Source organism: Aythya ferina, assembly GCF_964211825.1.
Source record: "Aythya ferina genome assembly, chromosome: 15".
NCBI classification, from domain to species: Eukaryota; Metazoa; Chordata; class Aves; order Anseriformes; family Anatidae; genus Aythya; species Aythya ferina.
The window spans coordinates 13,586,932-13,609,782 of record NC_140314.1 but is presented as its reverse complement, the minus strand read 5'-3'; the positions used below and the strand labels follow the sequence as shown (position 1 = coordinate 13,609,782).

At 44.9% G+C, this 22,851-nt stretch overlaps 1 protein-coding gene across 3 annotated transcripts in view; it reads left to right on the top strand.

The window, feature by feature from the left end:
- The window catches only part of ABAT (4-aminobutyrate aminotransferase), a 57,062-nt gene that overhangs the window by 7,104 nt on the left and 27,107 nt on the right, over window positions 1-22,851 (top strand). For 2 of the 3 annotated variants that reach the window (XM_084536868.1, XM_084536867.1), the window contains exon 2: window positions 12,528-12,643. In XM_084536868.1, coding sequence (XP_084392994.1) covers window positions 12,574-12,643 — 70 coding nt within the window. In that variant the 5' untranslated portion in view covers window positions 12,528-12,573. Of the gene's footprint in view, window positions 1-5,352; window positions 5,829-12,527; window positions 12,644-22,851 lie in introns of those variants that run through there. The other variant, XM_084536866.1, reaches the window with a different exon arrangement.

Below are 22,851 nucleotides of genomic sequence, written 5' to 3'. Positions count from 1 at the left end.
TGCAGGGGAAATTGTGTTCCAGAATGATCTGATAAATGGTGAGAAATGGCTCATGGGTCCGATTTTACTTTTCTGAAAAAAAAGGGAACAGTTTGTTACACCTGGTCAAAATCCATAGGCAGCCTTGCATAACTGAGCTCTGTTCTGGCTGGTAAGCAAGCTGTGGAGGCTTGCAGCTGCATTCTTCCTCTGTTGCGAAACTCCAACCTCTGTTATCTCTTTCGGCTACTGTCGGTAGTTATCAGCAGAGAGGGAAGGGACAGTGCTTTTGAAGCTAGCAAAGCACATGAGTTGGTAACTTCTACAAAGATCTGTCTGATTACTGCTAAATCCTGTGGCTGCATCCATTTAGTGAAGCCCTGATTTTGTGCAGAAGATAATTTTTGCCTTTTTTCTTTCATTTTGGAGCTGCTATGGCAGGGCCCTGTTGGTGGCTGTGCAGGCTGGGGGCCGCGCTCCGGTGTGCTCTGCTCACGTTGTGTGGGGCTGCTTGCTTGTGTGAACTGCCCTCAGAAAGGTCAACAGCTCCCTTTTTATTAAATAAGCTGTTTAACCTAACTATTCCTGGTGTAACCTGGGGGAGCTGTTTCAAATTACCCATGCAGTGGACTCACCTTGGTATCGTTTGGGTAGGACCCGTCCTTCCTGGTGTTCACTAGTGCCTCTGGCAGCGCTGCAGTCACAGAGGCAGGCTGAGACATACAGAAAGGAAGGGTAGCTGCTGCCCCGTGCCGCTGGAAGTTCTACTTTGCCATGTTTTTCTCAGGCCTTGCCACAGCATTTTTATGTTTGTTGTTGTTGTTGTTGTTGTTTTTTTGACAGACAACACTGTCTCCTACCTGTCCCATCACCCAAACTTAGTGCTGTTGCCAGCTGATTGATTTGTTGCTTAGCATTCATAGTTGTAGCCTATATTAGCAGAATATTTCCTTGCAACAAGTAGATATTCCAGAAAAGGTTATTTCCCAAATACTTAGCTAAGTTGGTCTCCTATGCGGGTGTTGGTGCTGCCACTGGAGGAGAGGCTGCAGCACAGCTGTGCCTCCATGAGACTTAACCCCCAAGTTTGGCCATGCACACATCAGCAGACTCAGCGCAGCTCAATTTCCCTCCTCAAATTGGTGTCCAGGCATTTGCTGCTTGGGTCAGGTGTTGTAATGCAGCAGCTTTATTATTTTGGTCAAGTATATAGGTATCAAGCAAGCCCAGTTAGAGCAGAAGCCCTGTGTTTTTTCTCTAGTGGGTAATTTTCAGATTTTGGTAAACATCAAACAGGACTTCATTAATGATTTTTCCTGCCATATTTTCGGTTCAACAAGGCCCTTTGGCTCATTCACAGCTTCAGGTTTGTGAATGGGCCCAGTGAAACCAAAGGACTTCACTTGAGAAGTCTGTATCTTGCTGAATCAGGTTGGAACTCTTTTTTTTTTTTTTTTTTTTTTTTTTTTCTCCATCTGGAGCCCAAAAATAATTGTCAAAATATACTAGGGAACTGAGCCATGCAGTCTATTGAAACTGACGCTGCGTGTGTCTTTCTCTTCCCTAAACTGCTTTGGAAACTGCCCAAGTGATGTTGTTTAACTGAATCCTGAGCATCAGGCAATGACAGGACTTTTCAGTAGCAGAAATTAATCGGAATTGTGCTTAATTCCTGTTTCCCTTTTCTTTCCTCTCCTCCCAGCTGTGGCGTTCTTCCGTTTAATGCAAAGTAAAGTAGATGGCATCTGAAGAGAGGGTGGCTCCCCTCTCCCCATGTCAGTACGAGGTATTGCTGTTACTGACTTGTCAGTAGTGCGGGTGCTGCAGCTCAGCCGTGTCCTTGAACACATCCCAGCTCAGGTGATTTTATTTTTAAGATGTGCCCACCAAAAGAGATGCCTGGAGTTCAGTGGTATTGCTCGTGGCAAATTCCACGCTGTTCACTGCTGGTTTTTGTTTCTTTTAAAGGGGAAAACCTGCCTCCGCAAGCTTAATGTGATTTTATTGAATGTGGTGGAGTGGGAAGCGGTCCTAGGACCAGCCACAGGCTGGAAAAGCTGTAGGGTGTTGGGTTTCCCACCGATCTGAGCTATCCTGGTCCTTCTCTTTATTAGCAGTTACGCCTTTCGTGGTCACCGCCTTCGTCCAAATAAGGTTTTTATTCTTGTCTCTGTAAATCACCTGCTCAGATTTTTATAACTAGCTTGTGGTTGACATTTCTATAGTCTCAATGTGGGGTTTCTTCCATATGCATTGAAAGATTTTTAGAATATATTTGAAATTGAAGCTAGTGGTTCCATCAGTTGTAGTTACCGTAGGTGACTAACGTGAAGGTGACGAAGTCAGAAATGCTTTAGAACAGCAGAATTTTGCTTTTCCAATGCTAAACCAATTGGCTTTTCTAAAGTAATTTATGACACCCGTGCTGATGGACGCGAGTGTTTACCTGCTGGTCTGTGTTAGGGTGCCTCTTCCTACAAGACCTCTGGGTTCAGCGTGTTTTTGTTTAGCTGAAGCCAGGCTGCCACTCACAGCACCCTAAAAGTGGAGCTAGCACTGCAATGGATGCGTTAGTCCTTCTCCGAGAGCACCAGGCCCTTGAGATGGCTGTTGCTTTCCTTCCCCATGCAAGTTTGGGGGTCTCAGACCTTGTGACAACCTTGGCTTTTGCAGGAGGACTGGGACCTGATGCTGTGTCTTCTGACTTGCCTTGCCCTCTGCGTTGTGAGGCTGGTATGCTTGGTTCCTGTTTCATGCAGGCATACATGACATTTAGGATTTTGACACCGTTTCTACCCTTGGGCTGTTGTTTCTGGGTACTGATTTTTTCTCGAGCACTGTAGCTGTGTGTTAGGTGAAAAGCTTTGTTCTTCCTAGAACATGGAGGCTTTCTAGAGCATGAGGCAGTGATTAAGGGAGGTTGTGCAGTTGCTTCTGGGGAAATTTACCATCATTTGCAGTGAAAGTCAGCAGTTGATAACATAGTTAAACCTTCCGATATGTTGAATAAAATCCAAATATCCTTTATACTAACCTTGTGCTTTTACTTTGTCTTGTGGACCAATCTGGCCGGAATCTGATCCCCACTTGGCTTTGCATCATTGTAATGCTTTTCAGCAGGATGTGCGTAGCCTTGATGCATGAAAATATGTATAACAGTGGAAATACGTGTTTTTGAGCAAGAATTCTGCTAAAGCAGGAGATTATTTTCTAACAATAGAGGGCTGTATAACGTGTCGTCCTTGGAAAAGTGCATATCAATGCAGATTGTAGAGTTATTGTGGGCTGTCAGCAATGTCCCTTCCAATGACAAACAATTTGAATAGATCTTGTAACCGATGTTCTCTTGATTAAACCACATGGAGGTGTGTGGCTTTCTTGTTGCAATTCACAATTTAGTGAGCTGCACACTTTCAACACTGAAGTGTTGAACAGTTACAGTCACTTCAAATCACTGATCTAGCAGTGGCTGGGACTCAGTGGTCTTCACCCTGTAGCTGGCTGGCACAAGTCATTGTCACCCCCTCGTGCAGCCAGCCTTTCAGGCAGGGTGGTTGTAGGTAATAAATGGGCTGAAAGCAGCCACCTGTAATAGCATTTAACCCAAGGATTAAAACACAAAAAGCCACTAGAAATAAAAGTTCACTGCTGAATAATGCCTTCTCTGGAGATGGGTTTCCAAGCAATTGGACATGACGTGTCTTAGCCTGACGGGGCACTGTGCGGGCTGGAGGCCCTAAGTCATGTTGTCACGTAAATGGTTAGCACCACTGTAGTGCTTCACCATAAGGAGTGTGTTTCATCCCGGACAGCTTTGTTTAATGCATCTAGCCTCATCCTGCACGGTAGCCCCTAGCAGAAGCACTGAAATTTCCTTCTCTCTCCAGAGTGCACCTTCAGGAGCTGTGATCCTGATTGTTTACCTTAGAGTAAGTAAGAAATTGCTGATGTGCATTTCCTTCACATCCAGCTTTCTGTATGTGTGACTGTGAACACCTACAAGTACTCTCAGTCCTTACCCCGTGCCTTGTGATATGTCCCCGCCTGCATGGAGTTGCTGAACTTTCTGCGGCAGGTGAGCATTGGCAAGTTGACTTCAAAGCTGGATTGTTTTACTGCCTGGCAGCCAGTGCAGGCCAGTTTCAGGGGGTTGTTTTGAGGCACAGTTATGGAGCGTGGGATAACCACCAGGTTTGAAAAAACAGTCTGCGTAGGTGAATGATACCAGATTTCAGGTTATGAATCCCCAGCCTGTTACTTAGGAATAGCACGGTGTCGGTGGGCTCTCGGTGGTTTTGGTAGTGGTGTGTTGGCGTGGTGGCCGATGGCCCGCTGAGTGCAGCAGAGCTCCGGAGAGCCCTGCAGTGACTCCAAGCCACGTTCTCCTGCAGTGGGTGCAAATGGGGCGTGTGGACGCTGGCATCGCTTCTGTCAGTGTGTAAACTGCCTGTGTCCGGATGATATGTCAGTGGAGGGAGACTGCAAGGTGTGTCTGGTCTGTCTGAATGACTTCGTCCCTTGCTGTACTTGTGTTTGAGCACACTAACTACCACAGCATCCATCCCAGCCAAATAAGCACTGCTGAGAGAAGGTGACAGAACAAGGCATGTTGCTGTAACTGCAGCACGAAGTAGCGTCAGTTGTAGGGTCTGTGAATCACCAGGGATCTCAGCTGCTTCCCGTACGCATCGCATCCTCTGTGGCCTGCTGCTGGTACCCCCTCTGTGCCTCAGCCCCTTCGCAGCACCGCACCCTGAGTGCAGCTGCGGGGGCATCGGGCTGCTCCTTCGGTGGGCACGGCCACAGGCCTGGGCCTCTGTCCCAGGCCTCTGCCTCAGAAGGCACCACGCGGAGATGTGGTATCGCCCGTCTGCACCCACAAGGCATGCAGCGTGGCATGGGTGCTGCAGCTCAGACTGCGGCCTGAGTCGTTCCGATGCCCTGAGTGCGGGTAAGTCACTGCCTCGCTTGTAATAATTACAGATTTCCACCGTGATTTTCACCCATCGGTTGCCATGGCAACAGTGCAGCAGCTCAGTTGAAACGCTGTCATGCGGATTTAAAACTGAGGCGGCTCGGGCACATCTTCCCGGCCCCCCTGGCACCATGGCAACCCATCAGGCCCCACATCTTCCCTTGTGCCCCCCCAGTGTCATGGCAACCTGTTGGGCCCCCAGCCTGCAGGGGTGCAGTGGCACCAGGGCTGCTTTCAGTCCCTGAGAGCAGCAGCAGGGTTTTTGTTTTCTGCCCGAGCAGCGCTCCGCGGGAGGTGGCGTTACGGTGCCCGCTGGCTCTTGTGCTCCCTGCGTCTGCGCAGGACCCGAAGGAAACAAGCCGAGGTGGTTTTGTGGTACTCCCTGGGTGTTACCCTGGGGATATTTGCAAACTGGAGTCAAATGAGGGGTTTTAAAGACAAAACCTTGTTCTTAAGTTCACACAGTTCTTGAAAACTAGGGGGGAGCATTTCGAGCTGTAATAGCCAGGCCCTGCGTCTCAGCTGTCTGTTTTCAGAAACCCACAGAGAAAGCGTGCAGATGAACTCGGCCGGTAGGAGCTGATGGGCTACACCTACACGTCAGAGGCAGTGGAGTGGTGGCTGGCAGTCAGATGATCTCGGTTCGGTTTCATTAACTAGTGGTGTCCCCCCGGCTCAGCTCAGCTCGGGCTGGGGGTTCCTCCGGGTGACGGATGCCCGGTCCTGCTGCCAGCAGTCGCAGGCTGGTGCTGAAGGGAGTGACGGCAGCGGTGCTGCTCCTGCACTGCTCCTGGATGTGGCCCGCTTTAAACTGAAGGGGAGAGCGGGTTTTGAAGCTGGCAAGCTGGCTGCTGCACATTTTCATCCAAGCCATGTAAGTGCCTTTGGCGTGTGCCGCGCGGTAGGGCTTAGTGCAGACTGTGCTGAGCCCGCGTTCGGGCTTTGGTACCATCGCACACAGGGGCCCTGGTTCCCCAGGGGTGGGTTTGTCTCTGCAAGCAGGCATGTGTGGTGTGAAAATGTGCCCCCATGAATATGCATGCTTGGCTGTTATGCAGCTGGCTCACTGAACCCCTTGTGAAAGAAATCCCCTGCATGCATCTGCTTTTCTGTGTCTTTGGCTGAAGCGGGGGTCACCTTGAGAAGCTGGAGTGCTTGCTCCCATTTGAGATGTTTCCCTCGCTTTGGTGCAGGCTATCTCCAAGCGAGTGATTTTATGACCTCAGGAAATAAATAGTGCTTTGAAAGTACAGTTTACTGGATGCTGTTTTCGTGACCTTGAGGAGACTGTGATGGGATAATGAAGAATAAAATCTTAGAAGGAAGCTTTGCTTGAGGTTATTTTGGAATACTATAATTTTTCACAACTGCAGAGTGTTTGTGGAGCAGCTGATCTGAAAAGCATAGCTGTGTCATAATTTCAGCTGTGTAACCCTTTGAGAACTGGACTGCCTGTTTTGGTGAGGAAATGTCAGGAGATAACATGCAAGGTTCAGATATCTTGTTATCTTCATTTAAAATAACGCATTCAAAATATGTGAGCTAGAAGAAAGGTTCTGATGGGTAGCTCACTAATAAAGATGGTACCGTGAAATATCCAAGTGCAGTTCTTGCTGTGGGAACTATTAAAGAATGAAAAACTAACACTAGAAGTAACATTTCAGCTAATATTAATTGTCATGCTTACTTTTACCAACATTTATTTATACACAAACTTCTAATATACAATCTATGCCAGTTTTATAGGTATTTTTACCTGTGGCTCTAGAATTTGCTTAATTCCTACCAGATGCTTTCTAGGCCCCCCATTTTTCCTTTCCTGAGACAATGCATTTCTTTCACGCACATATCATATTTTAGCTGCTCCAATAGTTCTTGAATCAAAGATGAGCTGCTGAAAGGTTTGGTGGGTCACCTGAATTCTGGTGTGTCATAATTGCAACATTTCCACCTGGTTTTACACGTTGGATTTTGGACCAGGGATCATTTGTCAGGCCAATATTTGTGGGAGAGAGGGAAAACAAGGAGAGACAAGGGCAGAAAGATTAAACAAGTAAATAAGTAAGGCATATCTGTATCCAACCACCAAGTGTGCTTAGAAGACATCTGAAGAGGAGAACCTGGGCACATGGGAATAGTGACAGAATAATGACAATTCTGCCTGTGGGTGAGTGTGACGGCAGATCTGAAGGCTCCTGTCCTAGCTTCTTTGCTGCCTCAGCCGTGACCTGATTGTTGGTGTGATTCGGCAGGTCGGTGTTGCTATGTCAAGATGGATCATGCATGGTACTTCCAAGCTATAGGCACGAGGTTTTGTCTTGCGTGTTGCATCTTGCTTCGTGCTTTCGCTGCTGTTTTCAAAACAGACTGACTGAAATGCCAGCTGAATGTAGAGGGAGAGAAGGTAGCTGTGCAAAAAGCCAGTTTATTAGGGAAGGCTTACGCTGCCGTGTGCAGTATTTACTGTTTTGTCAAGACGTGAAAGTCAAAACCAGTCTCCCCATTTCTGTTCTTCTGAACAGTGGTGGGAGCGTTTGATCCTGTGGGTGTCAATAAATAAATAAGCAACCACGAATAACAGACACTTGAGCTTTACTTGTAACTATGACAACTGTGTCCTTGGTGACTTAAGTACAATCATGGAGTTTCCAATTACATCCTGTTCTACACAAAGCCACTAAGGTTATTAGAGGAAGAAACGTCAAAAGCAACTGTCAGCTCGTGAACTGTTGCCTGCCAAAATCCAGCTCGGTGGCAGACGCACGCTCCCCCTTGCAGACACCCGCCACTTGTTTCACTGTTGGTGCTGCTCGGTGGTACATGCCTTGGCGAGCCGTGACCCCCAGGGCCAGACTTGCCAGTACAGGTGCCCACTTTCTGGGTTGCTGTCTGTGAAACTGTAGGGATGAGCTCCTGAGCAGCTGGGGGGCTCTGCTGTGAGGTGGGGGCCGTCCCGCTGGCCTCTGCTGCGGAGTGGGGCCCAGCGGCTGCAGCAGGCCCATGTGAGGCCTTTGGGGCCGGGGTACTTTGTGACCATCCCGCTTTGGTGGCCCCCAGCTGAGCACAGCGGGTGAGGAGCCAGCTGGGTGAATTATTCTCTTCTACCTCACCCATACTTACATCTTCATGAAATTTCAAGGATATTCCAGACTCTGGGATGTCCTTGAGCTGTTTATATGAGCAAAATGCTTGAGCAGCATCACTTAAGCCATGAAAGATGCTTGCTCATGAGCACTAAATGCCTGGAGAATTGTCACTGTTTAACAAATGGCCTTGGATATTTATTTTTTTTTTTTAACTGTTCATGTCAGAAGCTGCAATCCCATCCAGCTCCTTTTTCTCAGCCTTCCAACCTTCCTCCTGTTGTTTCAGAACCACTTATCCCATCTCTGACCATATGACAGTCCCTGCTTGCATGGTGGGGTCTGTGACGCTTCCTTAATAGCCTCCTTGTCCTGGCCCCGTTATCTAAACTCTTCCCAACTTGCTTCTAATCATTCAAGTCTGACTTTCTTCCAGAAAAGCAGTCTGAAGAGCCCCCATGTGCAGTTGAGGAAACATTGTGGAGACTAGAAAAGGAGAAGTAAGAGCTCACAGGAGATAAAACGCTACAAAAGACTGGACCATGAATGCTTTAGCATGTGGTGGGTCTTTGTATCGTTATTTGGACTTGCTGTCCTGCAAAGCCAAGGAAATACACTTTTAATTCAAAAGAAAGCAAACTTTGCTTGGTTTTCACGTCAAACTTATAGAAAAGCCAAGTGAAGGAAAACACCAAAGATGTAATTAATTTGCCTTTACCTCCGCCAAATACGTATTGGGAAGACTTTGTGGAGTAATTGCAGTGTGCAGCTTTTGCTGCTGTTTCTAAAGCACCTAATTGTTCCTGGTAAATGGGTTTGGAACAGCTGAGAGATAGATGCTCCCATGAATTTAAAACGGGTTTCCATGTCTTTGACATGAACTAGAAGAAGGAGATAAAAATCTGCAGTGCTGACTTACACATCTTACAATGTTTCTGTTTACCCTCTTACCTTTGAATCTATCCCGAGGATGCTTTCGGGGCAGGTTTTGCAAGCTGCAGTCTGAAACGCAGATGTCATGCTGCATTAGCTTCTCTGCTAGCAAGAGAGAACGGGTCATACAAAGTCCTCGTTTGTGGTTTTTGGCTCTTGTAAAAAGCGTCTGGATCAAGCGCCTTAAATGTTGGGGTCCCTCCCTAACTTGTTTTATTTTTTCCGGGGGTTCTCCCAACATCTTGAGTTTACAGAAACAATTTGTCTTTTATATGCTTGCAATAAGCTGCTGTTACTACTGCTGAATGACTGTTTGTCATTCCTGGTAACTAATTTTGCCTGTCAGAAATAATCACTTAGTACATAATTTTAGCAGATGCTGTTTTAAAAACAATACATCCAATTTTACATTGTATGCATAAAAAAATCCATGTATCCCCATTTCATGTGCTCTGTAGACTTAATGGAGCTGCTTCTTTGAAAATATATTTTCTTACTAAAAGAATGCAACTTTGTGACTTACGCATGCATTGGCAAACACAGTTTATATGTAACACCCAGAATATCTGCAAAATTGATATATTTACCGTTCACTTCAGAATAGCTGCTGTGTATAGTGAGCTCTAGCCTCCAGCTCAGTCAGTTGCCATTAGAGGAAAAATATTTAAAGATGACTGTTGTGAATCTTTTTTCTGGAAAAGTCTCACTTCTTTGAAATCTAAGGTAGCTAGCATTTAATTGTAAAGCTAATCAAAAAAATTGTTTGTCACATCCCATTTACAATCTGATATCTGAAATTGGCAGGCGTATTTTGCCTAGATTTTAACACATCTGAAGCTGTAAGCAGCTGCTGCGGAGCAGCAGTGCTGATGGAGCATCACTTTGCTGCAGCTTTGGCACGTGCACGAGCACTGATTTCTGCTGGCTTCCAAATTCTGCCCCTGCTGCTTGCAGCGCTAGAACAAGCAAGGCCAGTGGGAATTGATCAAGAGATGGATTACGAAGGCAAAATTCAATTGGTTATTATGGCAACCAAATAACACGTGTTTAGACAAATGTCCCAGTCATATCAGCTAATCTACAGTGAGAATTTGTGCACTTAACGGAGATGGAAAAGAAGTTGAATTTAGTTATGCTCAAATGTGATATTACATGATTTATTCTGACTCTGGACTGGAAAATGGTAAAACTTTTTATATAACAGCTGCCAAGGAAAATTAGGGGTAAGCTGCTTTATTTTTAAACCTCTTGCAATAATATTTTCTATGACTTCTTCAGAAAGCCAATACCTTTTCAAAATGTAATTTTGAGCCTTTTATGAATATTGTATTTCAAATGTTAAAGGACTTTAGATAAACTCTAAATAGAAGTGAAAGGTAAAGTAACGTTCTAGGAGCAAACACGTAGGAGATGACTCGCCTAGGAAAGGGAAAGGGGGTATCGCTGAAGGAGACCTGGTCACTGACAGATAGGATGGTGTGGTGAGACTGGAAGGTAGGTTTGATTTGGATGTGAAGAGACATCTCATTAAGGACGAGGTAGACTAGTCAATTTGTAGCAAAACACCCACAGGAGATGACTCTAAAGGGAAGCGGAACACCAAAGTGAGTCACGGTGGGTTACGTTTTAGCTTTCTCATAGGAACGTTTGCACTGCTCCAGTTGTTGGCTCCTGCAAAGCTGTGCTCAAGTTAGCTTTTAACAGGCTCCTGGAGACTTCTAAATCTTGCAGAGCAAAGTTAAGGAGGAAATTGAAGGTTGCAGGAGTACAGAGGAGGTGAGTAGCTCTGAGCAGAGGACGTCAAGGTAGTTAATCATTGTGAGAGGTGCTGGGCTGATTGGCCCTTTAGCAGCTTTTTTTCCACTGTGGTGATTTCACTGACTCAGACTCACCTTTGTTTTTTGCCGGAGAATGACTGTGAGATAAGAAATGCATGGTATTGGGATTTTCATAAGTCTAGTTCCTTCTACGTTCCAAACCTCACAAAGCTGAGCAAGCTTTTTGTAGACTGCGCACAAACGTTGTGCAAGTGTTTGCTCACCTTGGCAGATTACAAAATACATCAGTTTTTAAATTGAACTCAGAGCAAACTGCAAGAAACCAAGTGCTGCGTCAGTGGTCTGGGAAGGCACAGGGAATTTTCCTTGTACCAAAGTATTAATGTTGTCTGTGAATTAATAGATCTCTGCAGGTGAGGATGTCTTTTTTTGCTTTATTTTGCCAATTCTGAAAAATCTGAAGTGTGAAGGAAAGCAAATGGTGTGTTGACTAAAGATGATACAGAAATAAAACTTCTGATACATTACTGTGGGATAAGAGATGCTTCCTGCCATGGCAGCTTGGTGTGTTCCCTGCATCCAGTGCCCAAGGAGTGTTTGCGTGCTGTACCAAGGGCACAAGAAGGATGCTGGCAGGGAGCTGTGGTCTCGCTCTGCGGGAGGAGCAGCGCCTTTCCATGGAGCTCTTCCCAGGAGGTGTATGGGTGGTGGCCACAGTCCCCTTTGGACCGCAAGCCTGGATCCATTGCCAGCAGATGGCCTGCCGCTACTGGGGGCACAGGGGCACCCAGTGAGGAGGAAAATGTCAGCACGGTCTCTGCACAGACAAGCAGGGCCTGTGAAGTCCTAGGTAGAACACGCCAGATTTTGAAGCGTAAGGTTTGAATTGAACCTGTATCATAGATAATAATTTAATAACCTCTTCTATCTACTTGTGCCTTCCAGACAGGCTTTCTGTGCAGGTAATCCAGAATGAAAAAGGAGTCATATTAGCATCCGTGCTACTGGACTTGACAAAGTCATTCTGATACAGCTGGCTGAGGCAGTCGCCAACTGGCTGAGGCTGAAAGGGAGCTCTGGAGGCCTGCTGCTCTGAGGCCTGCTCACGCAGGGCCACCCAAAGCAGATGGCCAAGGGCAGTGTCCAGCTGAGTTTTGAATACTACCAAGCAGGGAGACTCCACAACCTCTTCTATGGTTTAGGTGGAACTGACTGTATTTCATTTTTCACCCATTGCCTTGCCCTCTCACTGGACAGCACTGGGAGGTACCTGACTCTCTTTGCGCCCTCCGTCAGGTCCATGCCTTGCCTTCACCAGGCTGAACAACCCCGGCTCTCACAGGCTGTCTTTGGAGAGATGAGATTGCTTGGTAGAAACTGTGTTTTCAAATAATTGTTTTTCTTTTATTTTCTAATGTTTCTCATGCTGTCTTTTTGGTTTAGATGAAGTTTTTATCATGAACATAGGTTCAGTCTAAGTAACACATTGTCCTGAGAGACTGACAAGAAAAAAAAAATTAAATGATTAACTTAGTCTAACATGCATGCAGAAAGTCAATGAGCAAGCGAAGAAGGGAAGCTAAATGATGATCTTTTATCTCTTGGCCCCACTGAAGCTGGGAGTTACAAATTTACTCTGGTAGTCATTTGCCTTAACAGGACCTAGTGTCAGACTCAGGTCTCAGTCCTGATACCGAAAGGAGAAATTGAAATGAATGGCACAGTAGCTGCATCCACAGGGACATGAATAAATGTTTTTCTTTTTTTTTTTTCTTCCAGAACATCAGCCTCAAGATAGAGTCTTTTTGAGTAAAGAAAACATAAAATGGCGTCAATGTTGCTTAGTCGTCAGCTGAGCTGTTGTCTGCAGCAGAACTCCAGGCTGCTTGTATTTGGTAAGTGGCTTTTGTACTATTTGGTTTGTATTTGGTAGCATTCATGTTATGCTAGTGAAGAAGATTCCAGTTTGAAAGTTGCTGGCGTTTATCTAGTGCTGCATCTTTCAAAACTTGAACGATACTGCGTTCTGCATCTCGGATAGTGATGCAGTTGTAGTACAGAAGTGGCACACAGGGATGCTGTGGGGTTTTTTATGTGATTTTTTTTTTGTTTTGTTGGTTGTTGTTTGTTTTTTAATTTGGCAAATTGAAGGACTCAGCACGTTTACAGTGCAAATTATTAAACGAAACAAAGCTCATCAGCCCTTGGAACTCTGCTCTAACAGGGCTACTTTCTCATGCTACGTGGTGCAGAGGTGAAAAAGTCATCCATCAAAATCACCTTTTGCCATCATAGCGTGCCCCTGCCTGTCTTCTTTGTGGGGAGGTTTTGTGTGACTGACACCAACAGGTGGCCTTTGGTGGGGGTATTTTTCTGCCTGCACTTAGCTCTAATGTAAAATAAAGGCCTAACCCACAGCTTCAGGCTGTTTTCTCCTAAGTGTATGATGACAAGCTCTTGCTAGACCCCAGCTCCTAGGTTAGCACATGTACATTGAGCCTCCAGTCTCATGAAATACATGCGCAAACTTCAGTCTTATGCTTTAAAAGTGCAAATTTCTTTTGGTCTTTTTGGACAAAGTGTTGAACTTAAGATCTAGCGTCCACTTTATGTGCTGTTACACTGAATACAGTATGGCTCAATGGCTTTTTCTGTGACCAAGTAAATATTAATGTTTCTTTTCTTCTAGGCCTTCTGCTGAGCCAGTGTGCTCCTTGTGCCACTGCCGTGCAAACACAGAACCCCTCCATTTGCTTAGAAATTTAAAAAAAAAAAAAATGATTTCCTTTTAAACAATAAACTTTGCGGAGCAACTGACCTTTGGCTAAAGAACAGAACGTTTGGTCTTGTAGCTATTGGAAAAGTATTAGGTCAGTGTTTCAGGACTGGATGCCCTTTATGTATGGGAGTGATGCACTGATTACCCGAGCTGTGCAAGAGCGGTGATCGTTTGGTCGATAGTGGCCAATGGAAAGTGCTTGCAGCAAGTAAGCCCTCAGCAGCTGCCAGTCCTCTGAGCTCATCTGTTGTCTCGCTATCACTTAACACTCCCTGTCTCTCCCAGCATCTTGCACACTTCCTGATGCTCCCTGCCCAGGAAGACAAATCACTACAGCTGTGCAGTGCACCTGAGGTCCCTGAAGTGCAGGTGGGATAGCTCTTCTGTTCTCACCATTGCAATGAAGGGCAGCAGTACAAAAGAAATGCAACTCTGGGCCCCATCAGGCCATCCTTTTCGGAAACGTGTAAGTGGAAAGGCTGCTAAAAGCAGGCTTATAGCAAAGGATGGAGGGCCTTGTTGGCAGGTTGTGTAGCTGGCATGCTGCTTTGGGTGCATGTCTCCAGAGATAAAACATGGAGCAAAAGCAGAAGCCCCTACCAGAAGGAACTGTCTTATGGTAGTTTTTTAGCCTGCTACGTTCCTGGCTGACACAATAGGCAGGAGACTGACAGCTGTAGAAAAAATGTGAGCTTCGGGTCATTTTCCTGCTGAGTACCAGCCGAGGCTGCAGCACTGATGGTCGCTGCTTGTTTTTAGGGAGATGCAGAGGGGGATGTCCAATTTCTGCCTCAGGGTGCTCTCCTCCGACATGTTTTTGAGCATGCAAACTCCGAGCTGTACAGACTGAGAAAGACTCCTCATACGTTACTCCCACAAAATTCCTGCAGTGCCATTTGGTCTGCTGTTTTTCTCAGTGAGATACTGAAATGGCAGGGTTTGCAAAGGGGAGGTGGAGAGTATAGCTTGCCTCTTGGTAGAAGTCTTTCTGTGGGCTGTGATGTTTCAGTTGCGTGTCTGCATTGAGTGCAATAATTCGCGCAGCTTGAATCTATTATAAATTTATTTACAGAAAGAGAGTCTTCCTCCTTGATTATTTCTTATTTTTAAAGCAAATGTGGGTGGTAGCGTTGTGCTGGCCCTGAGCATGAACTATGCTGGTTTCTGACAAAAAAGGGGCATGTGAAAAGGGAAGGATGTTGGCAAGTTTGCATTCACTGTGGCAGAGAATTGTACCCACATTCACTGTTGTAAAACACATGGGAACAAAGGAAACTAAACTCAATATTAATCAAAATATTTCTAGGAATTTTTTCTCTGGTTGTATGTGGGAGATGGTGTTTAATTCTAATCGAGATAGATTTCAAGTCCTCAAATCTTTTAACGAATGTGGGATAAGAGTTAAGCATCTGGGAGGAGAATCTTCTTTACTTGACCATTGCTTGTGGTGTTCTAATTCCTAACACAGTGCTAGTCCATGGCCAGATAACTACAAAACGAAAACTGAAAATTGTTTAAGCTGATTAAAATGCAAAAGCTAAGTGAAATGTATCGATGTAACATACAAGTTAAATCTTCCCCATACATGTAAAGCCTGTAATAATTTGGAGTCCTTATGCTTTCCTGAAAAATAATAATAAGCTGTAATCAGGTATCAATTTGTTGTCTGTATGTATTTCTTGTACTTGATAGTTTGCTATCTAAGGTACGGTTTAATAGAATTTGAGAGGTGGCAGAACATCGGTAGACAGAGTAGCTAGCATAATATATATATATATATATTTTTAACAAATAGTCCTGCATAGTGCTCTCAGTACAGCAACATCGAGACAAGCCCAGGAGAGGCAGTTGATGCTGAAGAAATACTGGTGTTTCTCAGTGTACATCATCAGCTGAGCGCTGCAGTCACAGCTGCGTTGCCATCAGCAGTCTCCATGCTGCAGGTTAATTAGGGCTGACAGTCAGAATCACACACTAGCCTCACTTCGTGCTACCTCTGGTTTGATCGGCTGTGTCTGATGGGAAAACTATTCCATTTCTGTGCTTCAGAGGTGGGCCAAATCATAGTTTGCTGTTAGATGGTAGAGCAGCAGCACAGTTATGAGGACTCTAGAGATCTCGGTTCAGTTTCCTGCTGATTACCCTGAGGGGTTGAATTCTTCTTTGATTCTTGAACTGGAAAGCATGCCAAAAGGCCAGTCTTCTGCCTTAAGGAGGCATCAGTTCCCATTAGTGCTCGCACATGCTCCTCCAGGATGCTGACCTGCTCTTAAAAGCCCCCAGCGGTGTGGCTTCTGCAGCCTCCCCAGGCAATCTGCTCTGTTGCTGAATTGCCCTTATCTTTAGAGCTTTTTTCCTAGTGTTTAACCTAAGTTTCAAAAACAGGAAAAGTCAAGTCCTTACTATTTGTCCTATCCTCAGTGGACCTGGAAGCTGGAATGTTTATTATTTCTTAGCAGCAGCCTTCTACATATTTGAAACCTATTACCTCTCCCAAAACCTTGTACTTCTGTCTCAAATGATTTAAATAATATTTCAATCTTAATTCATAGATCCAGTTGTTCTCTTCCAGTTTCTCAGCACTTTTATTGCAGTGCCCTAGGTGAACTAACTCTAGTTGAGGCCATACCTCACATATCTCAGCCTATTTCCTCACTCTCTTCAGAGAATAATACCACCTTATCTCACCGGCATGCTGCAGTGAAGACTGAGAGATGTTCATGTTCATTCTTGACTTGTCCCCATCACAGTTATCTGAGGTTGGAAAACCATGAGAACGGTTTACTCTAATCCTTTTGTCTCCAGTATTAATCCTTGCTATGACTTACTGCTTTTTTTTAATTCTGTTTATACATTAGAAGTTTCCCTAGGAAATCAGGACAAGAAGTGAAGTGGTCTGAGGTCTTGCTCTGCCTAACGCAAACCTTATTTACATCCAGATAATATTTCTCTCTTTCAGTAGAGAGAATAAACTGGATATGTTTGAGGGATATGTGGGAGAAGCAAAGATCATATCCCTTCTCTGGGTGATAGAGGGCACAAACTTGAGGTCACCTTCAGCTGCTGCCCTGAGAACCAGCTGCTGATGACCTGGGGTGCAACCTCTCCTGCTAGCCTGAGGAACCTTTTCTTCCCAGCCTGATCAGACGTTCTGCCGAAAGCTGAGATACATGGCAATGCTCAGGTTAAAAAATGGTGGCTGGACAACTACTGGCCAGGAGGCTGAGCTGCAAGGCCAAGTTTGGGCAGCAGTTCTCAGCTCCTTAAGGCGAAGGAGGACAAGTAAGGCCCATGACATCCCCATCTAATTTCCCATTCCTTCTGTCCCACACGGGGCAGCCATGGTAATGCTGGCTGTTTTCTCTTGTGGCTGTTAATCTCTAGAGGGGTCCTGATGAACTTTCACTTACTGTGGTCTGCTGGGCTGCAAATGAGGCACAATGTTATGGCTGATTCACATCACAAGTTCTGCAGGACAACTAGCAGCTTGGTGTTCCCATTAGTGCTGAAGAGTTGATTTGGGATTATGGTGCATTTGGGGGGAGGGAGTTGTTCTTGCGCTTTCTTTTGGGAGCCTCCACTCCTGTTCACCCTCTTTGTTTTCAGATTTTGTCTTGGTCTTTGGAGAATCCTTTTCCCATAAAATCTCCAGTGTGTATGTGGGAGTCCTGAAACCCAGTCAGTCTCATGTGGAGCAGCTTCTGATTTTACAGCATAAGCACTCTGTAAATAGCAGTCTCAGTTTTCATAATATTATGCAACAGCAATGTTCGCTTTCCAAACACCTCTAGTTAGCCTGGGCTTTTGCCATTGCGTTTCAAGAGCTGTTAGTAACAGATTATACTTGCAACACCTAAAATAGTATTTGGGGGAAATCACAGTCCTCCTACATTAGGCTGTCAGGGCCTCCATGCTCCAAAAATTCAATCTGGAAGGAGGTTTGGGAGACACCATGGAGTAGAAGTTACAGACACGCATGGGAAATTGCCTTTCTGCACTTGTACAGGGCAGCAGTGTATGGCACATGTAACGTGCCTCCTTTGGGACTGGGGATCTTTCATTCTACACTCTTTCACAGCAAAACGTTTGAATTTGAGAAATGTGTCAGCATTTATTTTTTCTATCTTTTCTTTTTTGCCTTAGGATAGTTCTTCCTCTTAATTACACTGATAAAATTACAGTGCCTCCTCTGGAGTTTCTCTCAGGTAATATCCAGTTGTTGTACGTTCAGGAACTGTATTTATAGAGAGTGGTTTGGTCAAGCGTATCAGAGGTCTAAGTACTTCCTAGGCCTCTGGTAAACCTACCTGTCAGAGATCACTGCTTACACCAGAGACCTGCTAACAGTAGCGCTCTTTGTGACTGCTAACATCACCAAATGTTAGAAGGGTGTAATTATATTAATTATGTTGCTATAGCAATGTGGTTCTTTATTAAAAATTGCTGAGTGAGACACCTGGTGAGTGATGAAGATAGCTTAGAAAACAGGAGTTGAAATACGAGCTTTTCTGTCTGCTGGCAAATGATGACATCCTGTTACATGAAAAGGAAGAATGATAATTTGCTGATGTTAAACACTCAAGTGTTTAGAAGGATGCTATATGTTGTATAGAGCTTTGAAGAGTCTGCCAGAAGCAAGAAAAGTAGAATTTAATTTGTTGTACCCACCATCTTCAAATGAGAGGGGTCAAAAGTTCTCTGCAAGTCATTTAGCTGATGTGGTCTCTGGTAATTAGGTTCATTAATCATGCATCATTTGTTTTCTGACTTTTGATTTGATGTTAAGAGATACTCTGTTCAGTCTTATTAGCTACATGTAATTTAAAAGCCTTCATAATGCTTTTTTAGGAAGAGTCATACTATTTGGTCCTGTTCTTATGCTAAGTTAATATACCATGAGAAACTCTTCTTCCATTGCTGTTTGATCACAGACCTCAACAGAAAGTCAGTAGGTTGAGTTGGTCCATTGGCTCAAGAGCATAAATATTGATACATCTAGGAAAAAAAAAATAAATATATATATATATATATATATATTTGCTTGGACCTGGTAAGAATCTGTCACTTATATATTCTGGAGATGCAAAGTGGAGCATTCAAAACCAAGACCTGAATTCATCAGTCCCAAAATGGAGTAGCTTCATTTGCAGAGTTTCTGTTGCAGAGTAACTTGACATTAAAAAGTCAAACAGGAGTAATTCGATCCAAGCTGTAACATACATTCAGTGCCTTCGAGAGAGAGAAATTCCAGCTGAGCAGACATGGTACAGTTAACTAGGGATGCATTGCAGTGAGTGGTCTGATTTACTTGATCTACTGATTTACTTGCAAGGCTCGCAGAGTACTTGAGCTCCATTCGTTGGACAGGGCATTACTGACTTGTGCAGTTTTTGGAGTTTATTCTGCAATTACTTGTGCACTTCAGTCTTCTCTACCTGCTAAGCTGAGTTGTGTTACATCAGGACACCTGGTTTCCCAGGAACGCTACCTTACATAGTTCTGCTTTTGTTATAACGATAGATGTGCTTGTGCACCATGGTGTTGGTCATGCACTCAGATATGATGTGTGTCTCTCTGTGCCCATGAAACATGCTGTGTGTTGGTTATGCACACAATTGCTGCTTATCGTGACAGATTGGGCCATCTGCCATACGTGTGATCACAACTTTTTTTTTCCTTCAAATGAAAAATCCTATTTCAGGTGTAGGATTGGGTCCAGGCCCACCAGTTAACATGCTGTCAGTGAGCAGTACTTCTGGGTGCAGGTAGGCCTAGAGAGCCTGTTCACAGCAATCCCTTCCTTCCCAATGTGTTGGCAGGATGAGGTAACACAAGCCATTTTCGTTTTCTTCATGGCAGGCTGTTCCTTCAGATTCAAACCATAGCATTAGCCTGAGCTAGGAGGTGGAATGACCCTTTGACAAGCACAAGGACCAGTAAATTGGTAAAGCTGTCCTTATACTGGTGTTCATAAAATGATACACACCGTGGGCTCTTGAAAGCAAATGTATAAATCAAATTTGTATCAGTGAATCAGCTGAAAGATCACTTGTGTTGCTCCTTTTTTAGGTGACTCTGGTTCACTGACATCCTGAAAGTAACTGAGGTTTGGCTAAGCTGCTCCTGAAAGCTGTTTAAAACAAAGTAATCTGTCTCATAAATTGACCAACGCCACTAATATAATAAAAATGATCTTTAAAGCAACTCTTCTTCGGGAAGACTGGCATGCTTTAGTTTCACTTGAGCAACCTTTGCTGTGTATAAAACCCGTCTGTTGACAGGTACAAGCTGTGCCAGTGTGAATTGATGCAGCACCACACAGCAAAGCTCTGCTCATTTTTAATCGCTCATGTGTGCCTTTAACACATATCTAGTTCAAATATCAGTGTAGATGAGGCTGTTGCATAAAGAGCAGCAAAAAGATGATGCTACTAGCTTCTGTGGTCTTTGCTGCTCTACTGAGCATTTCTGGGAGGCTGGTTGCCCTCTCCCCAAAGTAGTCTTTATTTAAAAATCACAGAAATACAGTGTGCTAAATGTTTCCCCTAACAGGAAGATTGCACGTGCACGTTACTGATAGACTTGTTTACAGGCTGTGAGTCTTGGAAGGGTTTCCTAATGCCGACTCGCTTTGTTACGCTGAGATAGGTGTTAGTGCCCAGGGAATGTGGCCTGATTTCCAGAGATGGGCAGCTGATGCTCCAAATGGGAGGAACGTTGGCGATGGTGGAAGAAGAGGAAAGTGCATGTGGGTCCTAGTTCACCTGTCTTGGATGTGCAGCTTTGTCAAACTTGTCAAAAGTGTACTTGCCATATGTTTTCAGCAGAGAGGAAGTTGGAGAAAAGTTCTTGTTGGAGAAAGTTCTGGAGAAGAAGGCAACATTTGCTGTTTGCAGAACAAGTCAAAAAGGTTCCTCCCAGTAAGGCTCATACGTGCTGCGTGTTTTGGCTTTTCAAAACTCCCTGCTGAGGCTGTCACTGCAGAGAACAGGGTCTAGAGCTCTCCAGCAGAAACACCCTGAATTACATGTTCCTATTAGCTCCTTTTCAGCAGAGGAATGAACTGACCTGCAGTCGAGCATGACTATAATATAAGCAAGTCTTTTCTTTTAAATGACTCAGAAAACAGTTTGGGGCCACAGAATTTGTAATAATGAAATAACAATAAAGACTTTGGCTTATTAAAACAACTAAAAGAAGTTCACTTTTTCCCTTACGTCTGGAGGAAAACTCATTTTACAAGTATGTTTAAGTCAAACTTTCAAAAATAATGGTAAAGCTTTAAACCTGACAAAATGTAAAAGCTAAAATGAAGTTCCCTGCATCTGTTATGGGAAATGGCAGCTTGGGCTATGACTAGTTAGAAAGAGGGTTCCAGGCGTGTGTTCCTTTTGCTTTGTACACACCCTGCAACCATAGTTCAAAAGCATCAAGTGCGAGATAAGTGAACGTGCTTCCACACCTTTAACAAAAAACACCAGCAAAGTAATACCAGAGTACAATAAAACATTTGTGTCTTACTGTAAAGCTATTTCCCTTTCACCCCTGTTCTATTTGGCATGTTACTGGGCAACATTATAAACCTTAGTAAATCTTTGTTGTGCAGGTATTTCAGAGTACTTGAAGCAGAAAATACCTGCACAGAACACCAACAGAAGGGTTATTGGTGGTACTTCTTGAAAGCTCATTAGATTTTTATTTATTTATTACTTTATAAGGTTTACAAACTAAATGCTGTTTTTCTGTTATTTATTGAAGCAGATTAACCTACCATGAAATAATTACATTTAAAGACCTGAAATAGTCCATTTTTTTTTTCATGCTTATATTTCTAAATGCATCAGATCCAGTTTTTTTTTTTCCATATCTTTTATGCTACTGCTGACTTCCAAAACGCCCTGGGTTTTCTGTGCCTCTCTTGGTGCTCTCCCCTGTACCACACAGCAGCACACAGAGCCTGGTAAGGGAGAGAAGAGAACAGAGGGCAGGGAAGTGAATCTCCTGCCCTCCATCTGCACCATACGACACAGGGATGCCCAGAAAAGTTGTGGGCCCAGCCCCGCTCTGCAGAAAAGAAGGTTAAAAGGAAAGGAGGGGGATATTGCAGTGCCCTGTGACATGCAGGGGGACAGTAAATTCTTCCATAGGAGGGAGAGAGCAGAGCTTGTTGAGGGGAGGGATGGAGATGAAGAGCACGGGGGCTTGGGTGATGCAGAAAAAATTGAAATGTTCCTGCTGGCTTGCTGTGATCTCCCATCCAGGAAGGAGCTGGGGGCACGGAGGGGTTGGTGGGGTCTCTTTCTTCCCCTTGTAGACTTCGTAAGCTGCCTACTGGATCCGCAGCTTAATCGGCTCTGTATTATGTAGCTTCTGCTGATCTTTTATCTGCAGTAGCTTTTTTTTCTGGCGGAACAGTTGCCATGCAGTCTGCAATTTACATGAATGCTAAACAGAATGACACAAAAATGAAGTGGTGTTGCTGTAACAAAACCTATTAATAGCTTCGCGGAGAGGCAGTGACGCATCTCAGATATAACACTTGGAATTAAAGCTGGGGAGAAGATTTCTCTTTGCAGACCAAGTTTTCCCAAAATGAGCAGTGAGTTTAAGTGCTCAGCTAGAGATACTTCCAACGGGCTGTGATTTTGCAGATAAACTTTCTCAGAATCAGCCTTGCTTGGCACATCTCTCACTCGTAGCCCCCTGGGCTCATCTGCTCCCCCTGCCCCAGCAGGGCCACCCCGAGCAGGGGGCCCAGGCCCGTGTCCAGGCAGCTTTGGGAGACCTCCAAGGAGGAGACTCCACAGCTTCTGTGGGCAACCTGGGCCAGGGCTCCAGCACCCACAGAGCACAGAAGTGCCGCCTGGTGCTCAGAGGGAGCCTCCTGTGCTCTGGTTTGTGCCCACTGCCTCTTGTGCCCATCTCAGCCTGGACTTACCAAATCCAAAGACAACGTCTCTAATCACAATTACAAACCTTGGCCAAACAGCGATGTTCAAAGCAGTGCTGAGCACTCTCAAAGCATAGCCTCTCTTTCTTTGATAAATACTTATTTGACAACCATCATTTGAAAACAAGAACGCTTCTGGTGATTTTCTTAAATGAAGTTGTGGCTGTGAGGGGCAGTTGTGGATGTCCCACTGCCCTTTGCTTGCATGGACGCGGCCTGCCTCACCTGGTGCCTGCCTTTCAGGGGTGATGGTGACATGGGGTGTGCTGTACCAGCACTGCGCTGCCAGAGGTGCTTCTGTCACCTTACTTCAGCCACCCATCACCCCTCTGACCTGCAACTCGGCCTTCCTCTGAGAGAAAGGGAGCTGAGGA